Below are 19627 nucleotides of genomic sequence, written 5' to 3'. Positions count from 1 at the left end.
TACGGAACATTGTAACTAGCGGGCCGGTAGAGCCAGCAATGCTGAGACTCCCTTCTACATCGCCTCATGGTCGGCTCTCGTGAGTTGGTCAAATTAAACACTTGAACTTCGTCTCAAACAACTCTTTATTTAGTCTGTCACTTCCACTTCCTTAGTATTCATCTCCAACCTCGTCTCGTCACTCTCTTTGCATTCGAGGCCCCTTCTGCGACGTCTGCTTACGTTCTCCTTCCTAGCTTTGCCACTGCCTAAAGTCTGTTGCCACTCGCCTACCCGGTGTCCCAGTTTGTCGTGGTGCTCCGAGGAACTGGCTAACTCTAGTAGAGATAACTATCCAGGTTAAAGAGCTGGGTCCTAGCAACTTTCATACAGGAACATGAGGTCCTGATTGACCAGTTTTTTTCCACTATGCCTTCACTTCACTTCCCAACTACTTTTTTTGACGTGGGACTACGTCTTTGTTTACTATACTGGGATGCATTCTGTAAAATTGGAAATGAAACTGGCAAATGTTGCGTCAGATTTCAAACGTTAATAACAGCAGAACCACATGATGGATAGCAATAACCAATATGTTGTTGGATAGATAAAAAGTGTAACAATTTTATAAAACGCTAGTTATCATTATTACTTCACTGCTCAACGGTGAAAATTGATTAAAAGTTACAGGGAAACTTACGCGAACAATGAACCAATTACATGCGAGCATCCCTAGCACAGACGACGTGAATGGACACCATCCGTTCCCTGTGATATTCTCTGTATCAATATCGGTATAAAAATTGACAGAATCTCCCCGTCCCAATAGGTCAATTTATTTTTGCTTCCATGAGCTTAGACTAAAATGATGTCTCGAAGGTAAAAGTTTTCCGAAAAGTTTAAAACAATCTCAATTCTTGAACAATTTCTAAACCTGCTTTCAAAACCTCATAAAAACTGATGTCTTGAAAGAAAACATGCCGGTAATAGCAACAGTACCAGTGGAGTAAAGAACCGCAGGTCTCTCGTCGTCTATGATTGCAGCGGTACTCTTCTATTTGTACATTGCAGCGGTACACTCCTATTCGTACTGCAGTGGTACTATTCATATTGCAGTGGTACACTTTTGTTCGTACATTTCTATTCGTGTGCAATCGAGGAAAAACTGCAATGCTGCTGTTGATGGTGATTGAAAGTTTATCTCATAAATATGATAACCATAAACTATTCAACGAGAATTGTAAATTTTGCAACGGATATTTATTCAATTTTATCTTCGATATTCACTAAATAATCGTGACCGGATAGTATCGAAAGAGTAAATTCCACATATAAACATTTATAGAATAGTAAGAGCCTGCGAATGCTTGTGAATTTTTGGTTTATTTACTAAGATTCATTAAAATCTCCTTTTACATGTATATTAGCAGTCTTCGTAATGCAGCGAATGTAGTTGTAGGTAAATGAAAAAAATTGTCAAGCAAAAACAAAAATGGAATTGTTTATTGTTATGGTTTTTTGCTGGAACTTAATAATTTTGTTAGACATACCTTCTATGTTTGCCAATTAATGAACCTTTGAACCTATTATAGATTTGATTCAATCAAAGTTTAATAAGACAAAACCATTTATTTAAATAACGTAAGTATTATTGGTTTTTTCGAGGATATAGAGTTAATTCTGACTTTGACGCATTACGAGAAATTCTTGGTGCTTTTTCAACAAGAATGATATGCTTGTGCCTTGTCAAACACATGTTGTTTGCAGAAAAAAATACTGCAGGGTAATACTAATATCGCCAAATATATACGATATTCTTTCGAGTGCTGTTGAATATATTTCAAAAAATTGATTTCCAGGGAAGGCTGAAAATAAAAATACGTACAGTCGCTGAGCAAACACCTTGATTCTGTCTGCAGGCTCTGTATATTTTGTAACAAAAAATCCCCTAATTACAGTGTTTAGTCCCACGTCAACATTTCATACAACCCTAGGGCTGTATACCTTGTAGTATTTTCTTTCTTCTCAGCTTTCAACTTTTTAAACTTTTAGCAAACAATAGTCACACTGTCGCTTTTATTTTAATTCGAATTCGTTTACAACTTTTTACCACGAGTTTTTGTCGATTAGTGAAATCCAAACGATGGTTGGCGGTTGATTTTTGGCGCTCTCCACCGGTTCACCCATGATTTCTGCCCCCATTTCCAGAGGTTTTTACGCCTCTGCCCCCGTGGTCGTTTAACGGAGTGTGTCTTCTGGTAGCGACTAGGTGCATCTCGTCGACGTCTGACTTCTGAGAGTACCGCTTTTAACTAATTCAAGGTTTATATGACTCATCTCTCATCATTTCAATATTTATTTTCACGTTAATCGCGGCACTCTTGACTTATCGGCATCTTCACCTGTTACAATTCAATTTAATCTCAAGAACAAATTTTTAAAAATTTCATTTGTTGATATCATTATTGTATCACATACATAAGACATACGTAACACTGGCGTTTTTTTTCTGGTACACGTCCCAAGTAACAAAACTGGTTTTATGAAAGTTTTGTAGCGCTTTTTTGGCTGTATTAACCGCTAAAAACTTTGATAAAACCAATATTGTTACTAGGGGTTGCCCCATAGTTCTCCGTACTTCGATAAATAATGAACAAAATGAATTTTCTTTTTCTCGGCATTATCAATCCCCAAAGAAAATCCCATAAGGAACTGTCAAAAAGTTATATACAAAATTAATGCAGCATTTTTCGAGTAGGAACGAGACAAAAGCAGGGCTGCGCAGGTACACTATCTTCAAAAACAACTCAAACAGTGATTTTATTCACAGTGTGGTACCATTCGAGTAGTTCATTTTGTACCAACTTTTTTGGAATATTTCTTCCTGAGTGTTACGTATGTCTTATGTAGGATGTGATTGTATTCTTTTATAAGCGCCCTGATATGTTTTTATTGCCTCCAAATGTAACTTTTATTAATAGCTTTGAACTAATAAATTTTATGGACAATTTATTCACATCTGCTACCGCAGATAAATCACAAAAACTTCAAGCTTGGCTCGATTTCCACCAAAATATGCTTTCTTTACGATAAATCAACCTGAAATTCATTCAGTTTTTGTTATCACACTAATAGTTCTTGACTGAATTCAATGGTACTTGATGGCAATTATAATATAGAAAAGTTAGAAAAGATAAAGGCCGCGTGGTTTTGTCTCAATCTAATTACAAAGCAGGCGTCATCAGCATGCTCATAATGTAACGGCTGTAACACATTCAGATACAAACCCCGTTACGCAACGTTGGAACCGTCGGGCATTAGCAAGGTCATATGTGAAAATGTTTAAATATTCCAAATATGCCATGAGAAGAAGAAATACTAGCTAGTGGTTTTGTCGTTATATTTTCTTTTTATAGGTATCAGAAAATTTAGTCGAAGTACACACAAGGTTGAAAAACTATATAGATATTTCTTAAAAAAGTTTTTCCTGAAACGAACAACCAGTTCTTAAACTAAATTGTTTCATGAGTTGCGAAAAAACTAAGGTCAAATTCTCTAATACCTAATGTGTAATCGGACACGACCTTTGAGCACTAGGCAGGTGACTGACAGTGTATGCAGCTTTTAAGTATGGTATAATAATAAGTCTGATAGTTTTTCATGTATTAATTTGTAAAGAAATGTAAACATTTGATACAGAACAATTAGATTAATTTCGTCAATTAATGTATAAGAGTTATCTTTTCAAAAATTTTGTAATTTCACCACTTATATTATGATAATATCTGATGCCGGTCCCAACACGATGAATGCGTACTTCTTGTCATGTACTTGGCGGCGTTAGAGTGCCTGTATACAGAGTGGCGACAGTGTCAAAAATGGAACAAATATTATCTGTCAGTGTCATTCCAATCGAGCAAACAACCTATTATTACCGAGAAAAGAGAAAGAATGTTAAGTGTTACCAGCGTTACCTTGGATGACATGGCGCCACTCTGTATGCAGGTACTCTAATACAAGTCTGTGTCTGTACCTTAGTGTTTTGTTTGGAGTTAAAGTGGTATCACTGGGTTGTGATGTGAAAAACTTGTTCGTGGTTGTGGCCGTGTTAGGAAATAAAGTGAGAGATTGCTTATTTTATCCAGACAAGATGTTTCCATAGCTACGTGCGATTTCGAATTTACTACCGTAGTACCGGAGCTCAGCCTGTGAATGAATGAACCGATGAACAGCTGTTTCGTGTTAATGCTGTTTGCTTCATGATACTCGACTACGTATGATCTCTGTTTTTGTTTTGATGTGCGAACTTGTGAGTAAATAAACTTGAACTGAAAGCTGATTAATGAATAATAAAATTATTCATTGATGTGTAAAACGAAATACATTGGTACGTTTTTGGGAAAGTTTATAGGTAAGGGTTTGGAAAGCCAAACCTTGAAAGCGTAAATAAACATTTCTTCAGTACGCCATTTCAGAAAACATTTAGTAGGTAGAAAAAGTTATGTTCCAGCAGCTTGATAAATACGTGTTTGAAAGAACCAACAGATTTTGCCTGGAACACCGTGTACTGGAAATTGAGATACAGAATGTTTAACTTAGTAAATATTCATGTTACATACTAATAGTTCATGGCAAATGTTTTTTATTTGAATGGAACTTTACAAACGTATTCGACTTAGCAAACTGAGTATTTCTCTTTCTCTTTTTCTTTCTCTTACATTTCTCCATTCTAAACTTTTTACTAAATGTTTCGAAATAATGTCAAGTTTCAACAAAAAATTCATGAACAAATAAACTCTTCTGTTTTAATTTCACCCTCTAAAGCCCAAGTTATTTTTAAAACACGCCAATCACTATGAATCTTTATTAACATTTTTTAAGTTCTAATTGAAGCACTTTTCAAAAACTAAATCTTTATTTCTTCAATTTTTCCAATTTTAAATCTTGAATGTAAAGTTGTAAGTTGTAAAGTTATAAATTATTTTAAAGTTGTGAAATAGTCCTTTTATTAAATGAATATTGTAAATGTAAACTGCTTTCTTCCAACAAAAGCTGCAATTCGGATTAGGAGTCCATTCGAGTTAGTCTAGTACATGGCAACAAAACCAGCACCGGTACCAGAGTAGAAGGAAGAAACAGGGTCTTCCTAGACACATAATTGCTCATTTGTGTGATGCCGTATTTACGAACGCTAATGCGACCGCAAATCATTCTCGTGCGGATAAAATGCGCATTTCTCTATTGCCAAAAATGGAAATCACCACTCCGGCTATAAATTTCGGTTTATAAGGCAGTAGTCATTCCACTCGTGCTCCTCACTTGAATAATGGTGGATTTGCACTTCCATCAGCGTCAGGAAAACGTTTTCTTCTCACACCGCCCATTTGTATACTGCTCACCTCGAATTGTCGCGCTTGAGTCGTTCTTTTTGTGTTCGTTAAGCCTGTATCAGACTAACCGTTGCAGCGATCAACCGCTACCGTTCCGTTCTTTTTCGACCAATCAGAACACAGCGGTCGACCGTCGCTTGTTGTTGTTGCAAAACATAAAATCTTTTCTATTTTTGCCGCCGACCGTTCCCAAAGGTTGCCGGCTGCTGTCATTGACATGGCGAAGGCAAACGAATCTCTTCACACCTACATAAGATCACATATAGAGACTTGACAAATGAAAATGTGTGCTTCTCTTTTTGGCACACACGACAGCCAGTCAAAACATTCATAGTACCGGCAACGCTGGTTGGCGATGTCAATTTTCGACTAACGCACACTGGCAAAAATGAATCCAAATTCCCACTAATTAAAAGCCGCTGGGCTGGATACCTTAAATATAGCATTTCTTATGTAAAATTGGTCAACAAATTTATTGGCGATGGTTTTAATTTGGACAGGGCTCGGGAAATAGTCTTTTTCGCCTCTTTTCACCACATTTTTGCGTATTTTTGGAAATATAGACCCTTTCCCGTGCCCTGCACAGAATGAAAATGTCACCTATCGTCTTGCACACGTATTTGGCTTAGCAAACTGAGCATTTTTCACAGGTGCAGAGATTTTTTACACCCATGAGTTACATTGTAAAAGGGCGTATGCCTTTTGGCAAAGGTTTTATTCGAAGCATTGTAGCCCAGAAACCGTTGGTTGTATAGAAAAACTGTCTGAGAATGAGTTGTAGGGAATTAAAAATGCACCAAAAAAAATATACACTGTACAAAAAAAAGTTTTTTTGACCAAAAATAATTAAAAATAAACATTAAATTTCAATTTAAAAAAAAAGAGTTGAATTTTTTTCTTATTTTTTTGTTAAAGAAACTTGACGTTAATACGCAACTTTTTAAAAAAAAGTCCAGGATGGAGAAATGAAAAATAATTTTCTTATGGTAGATTAATTTTTTTATGAAAATTCTAATTTAAACATTTTTCAAAATATTTGTATTCTGATGATTTTAAAAGATGCAGAGAGTCATTTTGAATCAAAAAGCTCTTGGTAGTGAACATTCTAAAGGCATTGGTTTTCGAGTTATTTCTAATTTAAGCTCGAAAAATAATAATTATTTGGGAAAATACACGTTTTTCTTAATTTGTCCATGGTTCTCCAGCAAAAACCATGCGTTCATTGGAATGCTTGATCAAAAATATACAATTCATTCTTTGACAACAAAACGATTGGGCGAACGGTTCTCAAGAAAAGAGTTAAATGTTTTAAGTGATATAAATATATATAAGAATCAAATATTTATTTTCGAGTTTTATTATCTTAAGAACATGTTTTTTCATGACATAGATACTTTACAGAACTAGTTTCACCTTATATTTCATATACATCATAAGTAAATGATTCGTCATCTTTTGAAAACAGCTTCGTTTGTATCTTATTTTCTGAAATCGAAACAAAAGAGTAATACTTTTGTGTGGCAGCTATTATTATAAATTTTTTTCAAAATATTGCTCCATTCTGTTACTCCTTGTTCATATTCTTCATATTATACCCAACTAAATGACATTTTTGATGAATTTTTATTACAGCTCCATCAGAAATTAATCAACTCTATTGTTGTTTTCGAAAAACTCATTAATTTGGCAATGAACACCTGAACCGCAACCGTATCATGATGGAGTACTTCCGATAGTATGATGAAGCTGGTATTCTTAAATGTTCCAGATTCTGAATAGTAAACAACGAAGGGATGAATGGTGGCTTGACTATCATTCAAATAACTAAACGAATCACAAATTGATAAAGACGTATTAAAATGAGCTTGACAGTTCAATGTTTTTAATTTTGCAATAACGTTTGCGTTTAATTTGCGTAAGCTTGATGAGCACCGATGATCAGGAATTTTTCCGAATATAATTAATTCATCGAGCTTAAATTTAAAATAACTTGAAAACCAATGCGTTTAGAATGTTTACTACCAAGAGCTTTTTGATTCAAAATGACTCTCTGCATCTTTTAAAATCATCAGAATACAAATATTTTGAAAAATGTTTGTATTAGAATTTTTATAAAAAAGTTAATCTACCATAAAAAAAATATTTTTCATTTCTCCATCCTGGACTTTTTTTTTAAAGTTGCGTATTAACGTCAAGTTTCTTTAACAAAAAAATAAGAAAAACAAATTCAACTCTTTTTTTTTTTAAATTGAAATTTAATGTTTATTTTTAGTTTTTTTTGGTAAAAAAATTTTTTTTTGTGCAGTGTATATTTTTTTATGGTGCATTTTTAATTCCCTACAACTCATTCTCAGACAGTTTTTCTATACAACCAATAGTTTCTGGGCTACAATGCTTCGAATAAAACCTATGCCAAAAGGCATACGCCCTTTTAGAATGTAACTCATGGGTGTAAAAAATCGCTCCATCTGTGGAAAATGCTCAGTTTGCTTAGCCAAATACGTGTGCAAAGTTTCATTCAAATAAAAAATGGTCGATATTCGACCATCGGTGATTTGGCGCGATCTTGCTCTATATGTGATCTTGTGTAGGTGTGAAGAGATTCGTTTGCCTTCGCCATGTCAATGACAGCAGCCGGCAACCGTTGGGAACGGTCGGCGGCAAAAATAGAAAGGACTCTATTTTTTGCAACAACAACAAGCGACGGTCGACCGCTGTGTTCTGATTGGTCGAAAAAGAACGGAACGGTAGCGGTTGATCGCTGCAACGGTTAGTCTGATACAGGCTTCAGTCGGACGGATCGTTCTACGGGACTGATGGTTGTCAGTCGAGAGCAGTGTCTTTGCAGCGTACGGAATAGATAACGTTGAGGTTTTACTCCTTTTTGCACGATGGGAAACATAGGGAAGACATCTGTCACGCAGGTTCGAGGTTTCAGTTGCTGGTAAGTGTGATATAAATAATGTCACAATTGTTGAACGGTGACTGATGCCAATGATGCTGGGGATTTATCCGCTGGTAAAACTCATTTTTTTCAGGCGAATTTAAATCGGTCACATTCAACGAAAAAGTGTAAGTTGAAGTAGAGAATTAATCATAATTGTTAAACATTAAAAATAATTATAATTTACTTCTAATTGCAATCATCTTGCAATTTTTGAAAGAATTTACGAAAGGTTCGCGGTTCTTTTTTATGTAAAAGTACGAAAGCTCTAAAACAGTAATGACTTGTAATTAGGAGATTGCAATCGAAATGTCCCCATCTAAATGAGTCCATCAGTGTCCAAATTCTAGTGAGGATCGCCAGTGATACACCTATTAGTGGCGGTGTGTTCAGTGTCTTAACCGTCGCCGGTTGACCCAGGCGCTTGGGGCATGTTGTGATTGATGGCATCATAAACGTTCTTTCGGTCAATTTGAATTTTAAGAAGACTACAGCTAACGGAGTCCGGGCAGTCGCTTTTAATGTCCACTGCTATGACTTCTCCACCGACGAAAGGGCTCTCTGCAGCGATGTTGTTTCGCATTTTTTTCCAAAACGACGACGGTAGTGTAATGAATAAACTTTTTTATTAGACGCTTTGGGCTTGATATCTCAGATTACCATGAATCCTGCCTAGAGGCCTTCCTGTTTTGGCTTATTCGAGCGAATGAGAGATGAGCTTCAACCTTTTCTTATCGGTAATGCTCAAATCGTTTCCTTTTTTACACCATTCCAATCGGCAGTGGCTCACATTTCATTGGAGTTTTCTGAGATAACGTTCAGCCGAAAAGGTTAGTTACTAATTGATATCAGATATTGTAGCGTTTCGGATTTTTACAAGTGCAAGTAATCACGGTTTGTTTTGACGTTACCCATTAGGCAACAGGAAACAGATTAGTGATAAGAAAATTGAAATTTTTCAATAGTGAATGAAAATTTCAAATACAATTTGCAAGAAAATGCATTTTTTTATTATTATGTTTTGAATCATCAAAAAATGAAGACGACCGATCACAGCATTCAGAAGTAATTGAACACGTTGTTGGAAATTTATTTCTATATCTGAAATTTTTAATCATGTTGGTGCAGTTGAAAAAAAAAATACATTGATGGGTAAACATTATCAACGTCTGAATTATCGTCACAATTTTGTTTGCGTTTGGCGTAATTTTCATTCGTATAAGTTCCATTTTGCTCTATTTCAAGAACTATGTACGTATGTTCTCTTCACTAATGGAACAAAAAAACCTAACATGAGAACCAGTGGCATCTATAAATGAATAATATATCACAATCATTGTTTCGTACATGTAACACTGAAATCTAGCTCCACCGCCACGTAAAACGATCATTTCAAATTTCCTGCTATTTCCTGTCATGCAATCTCACACAAATTTCGTGGTTCGAAATATGACACCTGCACGTATGCCAGCGCTGTTGTCGAAGTACACGACACAACGCAAACAGGGCAGCGGGTGGTACTAGTGTTACAATCGTAAAGCACTGACATCATCCGAACGATGATTTTATTGAAAACTTGTTCAAAGTGCTAAGTCTGTTAGTCTGTGGCACAGCTATGCGATACTGATAACATAATTGATATTTTGTTGTTGCGAATGTCTGTCTGTTTGTCTGTTGAAGACTCAAAAATTACTGATTATCATGAAAATCAGTGGTATTCGAGTTCTGGGAAGTGCCACGAATATATTATTTTTGTTCTACCTCGTGAGCGTATCAAGAGGGAGTGAGCTTGATGTTTATAAACTTGAAAACTTATTCCCAGAGAACCGTGCAAATTTAAATACAGTCAGGTTTCTTTACGCGGATTTTTTAACGAGTTTCACGCGGCTTTCTTTTACGCGGATTTTTGAATGAATAAACAAACAATATCGCACGCTTAGCCTGTGAGGCTAATAGCGGTCTCGATCAACTAGATTATTAGTTGAGAGAATTCGTTATCGATATTGTTTTTGGCACATTTTGCATGTTGTAGGATAAGTACAACGATACACCGTGCCTCAGTGCTGAGTCGAGAAAATTTCCAGCTCGAAAAGATCCTCGACCTGATCGGGAATCGAACCCAGCATCCCAACCGTGTGTGCTGTGCTACGCTAACCACAAAACCACTGGGAACACAACACGCCAGCCATGCCAATTCGCTAAATACTGCTAGGTCGACATTGGAAAAACTTTGTTCAAACCCGGCCCACATTAGCTTCTGATTTTCGAGTAGCTTCCCAACTTCTCACACACTCCCAAGAGTGTGGGATTTGAAAGATGAGCCTGCTCGTCGGCTACCACCACCAGGGCCGGCGTCACGTTATTTTCCCGAGTGGGTAGTAAGGAATAGGGAAGGTTCATGGGTGACAAAGGCATAGCGGGGGGGTGGGGGTTGTGACCTACTGATACCTGAACATAATTTTATGAAAAATCGACAGTGCATCAACAACAGTGTACCAATGAAATGTTTAAGAGAAATTAGATTTTCGAATTTCGTTCAGTAGTAATGTTTCCCATGAATGTCCCGTGGATATATCTCCCAGTGAGCAAGTAATGCTCTTTTAAGGAAGTATGCTTAGAACGTAACATTTTATAACATAATTCTCACTGGATTTTCGAACACATATTAGTGATGATGATGGTTGTGAATTTGTGATTATCGATGGGTTGTGGTGGTTGAGGTGCGATGGGCGGCGGGCGGCAGGCGGTGGCGGACCTGGAGAAAAAGCAGAAAAAAAGGCGTATCAGTGTGGTTATGTGAGGAATCGGCGAATTTGTTGTTTGATGAAACGCAGGGGGAATCTATCTGTCAAATATCGTGTAACCGTGACCAGCATATTTGGCAACAAGGCGTCCGGTTGTTTTGGTTTGTGTCGTTTTGATTGAAGTAAAATTTAGTAGAATTGTAACGTTCTTTTTTAACAAAACTCTAAAAATCGCGGAAAAATTTTATTCATACTGCGTGGCGTAGTGGAATTTGGTGGCAGCAGCCTGCAATTAGCTGAAAATCATGAAGTTTCCTCACCACACAGGAAATCTTTTAAACGTCATGGACCAACAAACTTCATGGACCAGAGTTGATCTGCGATAACGCACACATATATGAATTTTGACAGCAGTAAATCCCCCCTGATGAAACGTTTCATCTGAAGTTTGAAGTTTTTGTGGCTTCTGGAGGTCTAAATTGCAGTAGGCAGGGCATTGTAAATTTTACTGGCGGTGTAAGTAAACTTTCTTGTTCCCATTTGGGTTCTACATCTGGCTTGGGCTAGATTTCCGTCTTGTCGTGAGGCACGTTCAGAATGGATGGACTCTCCTTATTTGTATGTTGTGATAGGTAGCTGGCGATGATAGTAGTTGGTGCATGAAAGTTACAACCTGCATCTCATGCATAGCTCTAATCGGCAGGATTGGGCTACTGGGGTCCGTATAAAGCGACTCAGTCGGAGATAAGAACGGTTTCCTGAACACTACTTTAAGGCAACGGTTTTGTATAACTTGAAGCTTTTTCAGTCGGGTTTTGTTGGCTTGGTTGCTATTAGATATTGCAGTCTAGAGTGGATCAGCGCGATGTATAATTTCACCAGCCATTTACTCAGAATAAACGCAGAAATTTTACGCAGCTTTTAAGTTGGTTGATGTGTGCTGACCAGCTTAACGTTGAGTCCAGAGTGAGTCCCAAAAAGGTATACTCAGCCGCTTCCTCTATGGTTTCACCATTGATCTTAAGAGTAGGGTGGGGTGGTGTTTGTCGGTACGGTGAGTGGAATAGCATGTATTTCGTTTTGCTTAAGTTCAACGAAAGCAAGTTGGTTTTGAACTAGTCTTGTAGCAGAAGAAGATCATACCTAATTAATTCCTGTACTGCGTCGATTGTTGATCCTTGATAAGACACAGACGTGTCGTCAGCAAATAGACGAAGCTTTCCTGTCAACGGCAGGGTGGATATATCGTTTATGAACAACAAGAATAGCACAGGCCCCAGATTACTGCCTTGTGGTCCACCAGTAGATATTGGACAGAATTAACTTCGGTGTTCACCAATAGTAACATACTGTTGACGATTACTGAGATAACTGCTCAACAAAGCATTTGCTGACCCTCGTATTCCAAGAAGTTCTAATTTTTGGTTCAACAGCCTATGGTCAATGGTATCGAAGGCTTTTTTAAGATCAACGAACAGGGTGCCTGCCATGTTCCTGTTATCCAAAGACTCGTATAAATTTTCCACAAGATCGCAGGTGGCACTAAGTGTGCTAGAGCCTTTACGGAACCCGTACTGATGGGTATATAGCTATTTGTAGCGATGGATGTAATCGTTGATACTTTTAACAAGCATTTTTTCAATTATTTTATCAAGCACGGATAGGCACGAGATTGGGCGGTAGTTGTTGCGGTCTTTCGGTTCCCCACATTTGAAGATTGGGACCACACGAGCTATTTTCAAAACTTCTGGATACTGTCCAGTCAGTATAATTTTATTGAAGACTTCTGTTAGTAACGGTGCGAATATGCTGCAGTGGTCCTTCACAAAGCTGGGAGGTATGCTGTCTGGACCAGGTGACTTTTTGCGTTCTGGATTGTTTATCAGACAGAATAATGGTTTCGTTGATAGTAGCTGGATCTATGTACATAGATGTTGGTTGTGGGTTTGCAGTTTCTATTTGATGAGTAACTCTGTTGCTTTCGATAGTAGCAGCGATATTGCTCCCGATACTGCAGAAGTAGTTGTCAAAGGATAAACAAATTTGTGCCATGTCAGTAATCTTCGTCTCGCCGTTTTGAATTGTCATGATTTGTCTGCGATCCTGTCCTTTTCCTAAAGCATTGTTCACAATTCTCCAAGCCTCTTTCTGACTACTGCCTGCTAAAAGATTTGCGAAATAGTTTCGTTTGCATTGTGCCTTTCTCCTACGCAACAAAATTGACACATGCATCAATTGTTGACTCAAATGATCATCCGCGGTATTTCGTTTACTTCGCTTAAAACGTTTATCTTTTATCCGAATAAGCTTCCACAAGTCAGCCGTCATCCATCGACAAAACCCTTTCAGTTTAGCTCGCACGGTAATTGTCCTAGTGCATTCAAAAAGTTGCATCTTGTACAAGTCTATCACGTGGTGCAGTTTGTCACATGCTGTCATAGCTGGCGGTAGCTCATCTACAGCCACAGTGAAAAGTTCACTCAAACATCTGTGATCAACAATTTGCTTTTGTAAGTCTTCCGTAATCATTGAGCAGGCTGATTTCATGCCAATATATTACTACTGGCAGGCCTCGTAACCGACCGGGGTACCGCATCGATTTTCAGCCGCTTTATTTCCTCCAACGATTGCTTCGAGTAGTGGGCCGACACCAGGTCCGGCCAGAGCACCGCGTCTTTGACCCTATGGTATTTTTTGATAATCAATCCAACTTCCGGCAGGCTATAATTAATATACTAATGTACTTTAATTTTCCCCGTTCACGGCCAGAACGGAGCTTCTTGCTGCTTGTCAGCCACAGCAGCACCTTCTTTGGGAACTTGGTGTGTGAAATGAATTTCACCTCAGAGCTCACTTCCTTCGTGGGCGAAGTAAAATATGGAGTGCCCTGCCAGTCGTTGCCATCCAGGCTGAGATAGGTCTCGGCGTCCACCACTACCATCACGTCGCGATTCGCCGGAGAAATCGACTTGAGCATCTTATTCACCTGCTGACACTGCGTCTTCACCTGCAGCTCCGAGACTAATGAACGGACTGCCGCTTTCTGATGTCCATGTTCGTCAGGTACTTTTCCACTGTTTGGCCGGTTGAACCTACCTCCCGATCAAGCGTACAAAGCAATGTAGCCACTTTCCCCTCGGTTTTCCTTTTCAGCATTCTTTGGAGCGTCTTGTCGCTCAGGGTCGTCGGCCGTCCGGAACAGGTCTTTCTTTCGATGCTCTGATTGTAGTCCAACTGTGCCAAAATGTTATAGATACCGAAAAGGGCGTAACCGGCGTCCCTTTTCCGTACGATGTCTGTTTTCGACGCGGCGGGGTAACGTTCTTTGATCACGCACACTTCTAAACGAAGTAGCTCCACTGTTTTCGCCATCACGGTTAGAGTTCGAGTCAATTTTTTCTGCTGACTCATGGGTTACTATGATTGATGCTGCATGGCTAGCACAGAAAACAGACGTTCATCTTATTTTCAAAAGATGTGTTAAAACTTGCAACCATCATTTACCAGCAAGTGGTAACCCAATCCGCACGAGAGTCACAAATGAAGAAGGGCTTTTTTGTTACAATTGTCACCTGAATGTTTTTAAAATAATATGGAAACAGTTTTTGTAATCGAGTAACCATTACTTTTTATAGAAAAAAAATTGTGCGAATTTCCTCACGAAAGACACGAAAGCAATGATTCAAAAACAAACTTTCATTTATTTTTGTCTCCGTGATAATTGAACTACAATATATTTATTTTTCTCTGAAGAGTCACAGACGAAATTATTTTTCTTTAGAAACAAAAGAGTTCTCCCCACTAAGAAGTTACGGTGATAATTCAAAGTACGAGTGGCATTTTGTCTTAGAATAGTCACCAAGTCATAAAGAGGTGCGGGTAAATTTTTCTTGTAAATTCATGGTGACTTTTCATAGCGGGAGTTTCCTTAATTAGTCACTGTGACTCTCATAACAAAATATGTGTCAGACCTTTTAAAAAAAAATATAAGTTATTAACATTGTCACAGTGATTTTGGTAGTCGTCTTTTTTGGTTTAAAGAAATATCAGTAAAAGTAAACATCGAGCTTTGTCGGACAAATGTTACTATTTAGTCACCGTGATTTTTTTAAGGAAATATATGTCAAATGTTGTTGGAAAAGAATATGTGATCTTTTTCAAAATTTCGGCCTAGTTTGAGTTATCATCCCTTTTCAATCTAGTGACAAATGAAGGATTACCTCATTTTAATGAAGTGACATATGTATTAAACTAACGTTCGATTGGTGTTTTCTCACTAGAGACCTCTTATGAATTGATTTTTTGACGAATGCGGATAGGATCTATAAACGTTTTCAAGAAGAATGCATGTTTTTTTACGGAAGTCACCAATAATAATTGGTGACGAACACCTAGAATTCGTTGACTAAATGGAGATGATGATTGCTAAAATCGGTAAAAGTATATATTATAAAATTGAACCATAATATGATTTGGACGTTTCCATCGGAAATGTTCATATATTTTGTAACTAGTTTATAGCATGACTCACATATGTACAGACATTTGTGTGAAAAGAGCAACAAATTTATCTTTTCGTGTTTCTAATATATTCAAAATTTTACGAACGCTATCTAAAACCTTATTCTTCTGAGGGCGCATGAAAATTTTAAGGGGTAGACGATTTACTTTCACAACGAAAATGGGATGGCATGTGAAAATAGCTTCAAGAGCATTTATCGCAATTTCAACTTGTTGAATGTTATTGCTAATATGTACATAATTAATTATTTCATCGGTTAAATGAAAAAGAAAATACAATTGCAATGTTCGAGAGTTGGTCACGAAAAAATTATTTTATTTTGAAACTTTGTCACGGAAAATATTCATGAATGTATTGATGAAAACACCACTCGCGGTGACAATTTAGAAAAGTAGAAACGTTTCTGGTTCCTCCTATAAATATCACCAAGTTGAAAATATTTAAATGTAGAATATTTCTAACGAACCACTTTGTGACAATTGCCAAAAGTTTGTATAAGGCTCTAAGCCCCGCCTTTTCGACGCTTTTTCAGCATTCCTGACCATTTACAGAACATATTCTTCATACGAAAAAGAATCTTCTCTCAAAGGTCACCAACATGTCCTTTGTGCGGACTGGGAATGCTCCCGCTACGTGACGCTCTCGTCACTAACAAGTCAAGCACTGATATCGATAAAATATCGGTACGGGAATATTTATGCAGTGCAACTGGGGCACCACAAAACAGATGTCGTTAGTGTATTAACGTATTTTGATTCGATTTTCAAATTTCTTCATATGAACATGAATGTCTGTTCTATGTGTGGGTAGTTGCGTCAGGGCGTGTAAACTCATGAAAAATCGGCATTTTTTGAGCATTCATTCAATGCAAACGTTAGGGCTCAGCAATTTTGTCTTCTCGAAAAAAGTCTCCATCCAAAATTTAAGCTTAATCAAATTTCTGACAAGGTTCAACTTATAGTCGTGAAAGTCTGACATTTTGACCAACCTAAAAATGCACAAGTGTAATTCTTGAAGTTTCCGAAATCGAATTTTTTTTGATAGCAAATCTCTTAGAAATGCATGAAAAGTCGAAATCTGATGTTGTTTCATAAAAATTTGTTTTGAAAAAAAAAAAAAAAATTCAGGGACATGGAAACTTTTGCATTGGGAGACTTGAGCTACACCAGGGCACACAAGAGACACTCCCAGCTCAAACATTTCTTTCATCGATTAAAAAAATCACAAGAAGGTTGTATGCAAAGCCACGACCGCAAGGTTGAAGTAGAATACTTTTACAAGAAAGATAACCTGGCTGCTTGCGTGTCAGTCATTTTTTCTAGTAAATAAATGTTGACCGTTCATTGGCAGTATTGTAATTTCTTTTTGTCTGATATTTTGAATGAAGTTCATTGGATATTTTTAAATTTTGTGCAAATGAGAGGTTGAAGGTTTGCCGAATTGTAATATGCACATTTATTACGACATCATTAAACGGGAACGGAACAAAGGCTACGGTTATGCAGAACGCGAATGCCGGCGCGATGCGATTCGCCTTACCGTGGTGAAATGTACAGCTCTTTTGAAGGCGAAGTAGAGTTATACATTTCAACAGATTTCGTCTTGCCGAATCGCATCGCGCCGTTATTTGCGTTCTGCATGACCGTAGCCAAACACTAAGCGACGCAAACACGTAATAATAGTCAGAGTATGCATGTAGATGAAGATAATTAACTTTGGATTATATCGCAAAACGAGAAAATATTAACTCTTCAAATAATCATTTGTGTTCTTCAAATTTCAGTTGTTCAATTTAATATCCGATGAAATGTTTGTTTATTATCTGATGAAGCTCTTATATAGGCCAAATGATGCATTCCCAATTTACTAGGTCCATAACTCTGCCGACCGTGCTTGGGAAAGCGCGGTATAACGACCAATCAGAGGTCGAATTTTGTGTTTTGACAAGGCTTAAGAGTTTTCAATAGAACAATAGTTCGAATGATAAAATTGCAATTTCATGCATTTGGTAGGAATCTTAGAAGATTTTCTCATCGATTGCTGCAAAAACGAAGGAAATCCATCGAAAACTAACCGATTTATTAGCATTTGAAATTTTTCTCACTTTTCTCAGTTTTAGATTTTCATTTTACATCCCTATGTAGCCGAACTTCCTGAGAGAAATATTCTAATTCAAAATTAAATCTTCATTAATTCATTTGTTGTCCTTATAAAGACAATTGTTCAATTTATCATAGGATGTAGTGTTTATCTTACATCTCTGTGTTACATTGATAGTGAGGACTAAGGCGCACGGTCAACACAATGAGAAAGGTGTTTTCACATTGAAAACTAGACACTGCTTTACTGGAGGAAGTGTTGGCAAATGCTAATGCTAATGCTACCGCTAATACCACCGCTATCATACGAAAGCGCGTCGTTTCATGTGGAGAATATCAACAACGAGAAATGACGCGCGTCTAAGCATAACCCGAACTGTTTCGCCGTGCTGCTCCCATTTACCTTTACATCGGCCTCAGGGAAGTACCGGCTGCATCTGCATCTACCGCTGAGGCTGTCACTATACTGCTATTGGCACCAAAAGCTATTAACTCTTCAAATAAGTGTGTTATTTGTTCTCAAAAGAACAATTGTTCAACTCAAAATCGGATCTACGCAATCGCATCTCTGTAATATTACCGTCAATAATATTCTTCTGAACAAACTGATACAACTTTCCCATTAGGCCTCTGCCATAATAGACGCGAAAAGCGACGCGAACCGATTCGCTCAGCTGTAGGTTAATGTACAGCCATCAGTAGAGCTGTACATCAACCTACGGCCGAGCGAATCGGTTCGCGCCGCTTTTCGCGTCTACTATGGCAGAGGCCTTAGAGAAAGTTGCTGACTGATGTATTCACTTCATGCAAGCCTGCTGCTGATGCTTCCCGCTACCACACTGAAACAGCATTTTAGTGAAGGGAGTGTCGTTGCATCAGCTGACCCTGCTACTATCGATGCTGATATACCCGCTGCAACAGCTACGCTATGCATAGCCATGCCACAGTTGTGGCCGCTATACGCTGGCCCAACTGCTGAGCAACTGCAACGCTATACGTAGCCATGCCACAGTTGTGGCCGCCATTGGTATCCGCTGTACCTGCATCTGCTGGCCCTGCTGCTATCGATGGTGAGATCCGCTGAAACTGCTACGCTTATTCGCAGCCATGCCACAGTTGTGGCCGCTATCCGCTATCGATGGTATCCACTGCACTGCTCCCGTTGCTGCTAAGGGAGGACTGCTGTCGTCGCTGTTCAGAACTACTATGAGCGGCTTCGACTAAAACAGGCTCTTAAAAGGGATGAAAATAGGAATGAATTATTTTACGTACGTGGTGGAATGATATAACTTGAAGAATATGTGTGACTTCATTCTGGTTCAGAGCGATCATTTGATAAGCTCCACCTCTTTTTTCAGTTTCTAAAGTTTTTCCTCAGTTTCGTAGCACGGATGCACAAAAATGATTTCTTGTGAACATTCTGTCGAGCCGGACCGATAGCACTCTCATTGAAGCAACAAAATAACATGTTTTGTGTCGTGTTGTGCAGCTTGGTTGAAGAAAATGTTCCCGTCCCCATGTCGCATGTAAGCAGATTATTGCGTTCAGTAGACAGTAGATAGTGTATCCAGCGAATAAACACCGGTGGTGCTCTCACACACGCAACGGTTTCAACCCGTATCTTATTGCGGTTTGTAACATCAAGCGATTTCGTTTGCTCGCTGTTGCGTGTTGCATCATGTTGCAACTTGGCAGCTGGGAGACGACGAAATTCTGTTTATGCTGATTGATTGAATCGACTTCATATTAGCTCTGCATAGTCGAACTAACTGCTTTTGTGAATGCGTTCTAACAGGGCAGTTTATTATTCAATGTCGGTTATGCTGATCGCAGCCTTTGCGCTGCCCCTACAGTGGGGTGTTTACTAAATAAAGTGAAAATTAGACAACTACAACAGAATTCGATTGCATCCCGCACAGAATGTCTGCTTGTGTTGATGCCAGAAAATT

At 38.1% G+C, this 19627-nt stretch overlaps 1 protein-coding gene across 4 annotated transcripts in view; it reads left to right on the top strand.

Moving 5' to 3' along the window:
- The first annotated feature begins 3998 nt into the window (after positions 1–3998).
- The window catches only part of LOC129718263 (sodium/hydrogen exchanger 9B2), an 82672-nt gene continuing 67043 nt past the window's right edge, over positions 3999–19627 (top strand). Inside the window, exon 1 of one of the 4 annotated variants that reach the window (XM_055668858.1) lies at positions 3999–4390. In XM_055668858.1, coding sequence (XP_055524833.1) covers positions 4345–4390 — 46 coding nt within the window. In that variant the 5' untranslated portion in view covers positions 3999–4344. The remainder of the gene's footprint in view (positions 4391–19627) is intronic. The other 3 variants (XM_055668861.1, XM_055668862.1, XM_055668864.1) reach the window with 3 other exon arrangements.

The sequence above is a fragment of the Wyeomyia smithii genome, chromosome 1 (assembly GCF_029784165.1).
Source record: "Wyeomyia smithii strain HCP4-BCI-WySm-NY-G18 chromosome 1, ASM2978416v1, whole genome shotgun sequence".
NCBI classification, from domain to species: domain Eukaryota; kingdom Metazoa; phylum Arthropoda; class Insecta; order Diptera; family Culicidae; genus Wyeomyia; species Wyeomyia smithii.
This window is presented reverse-complemented; position numbering and strand designations above follow the sequence as displayed.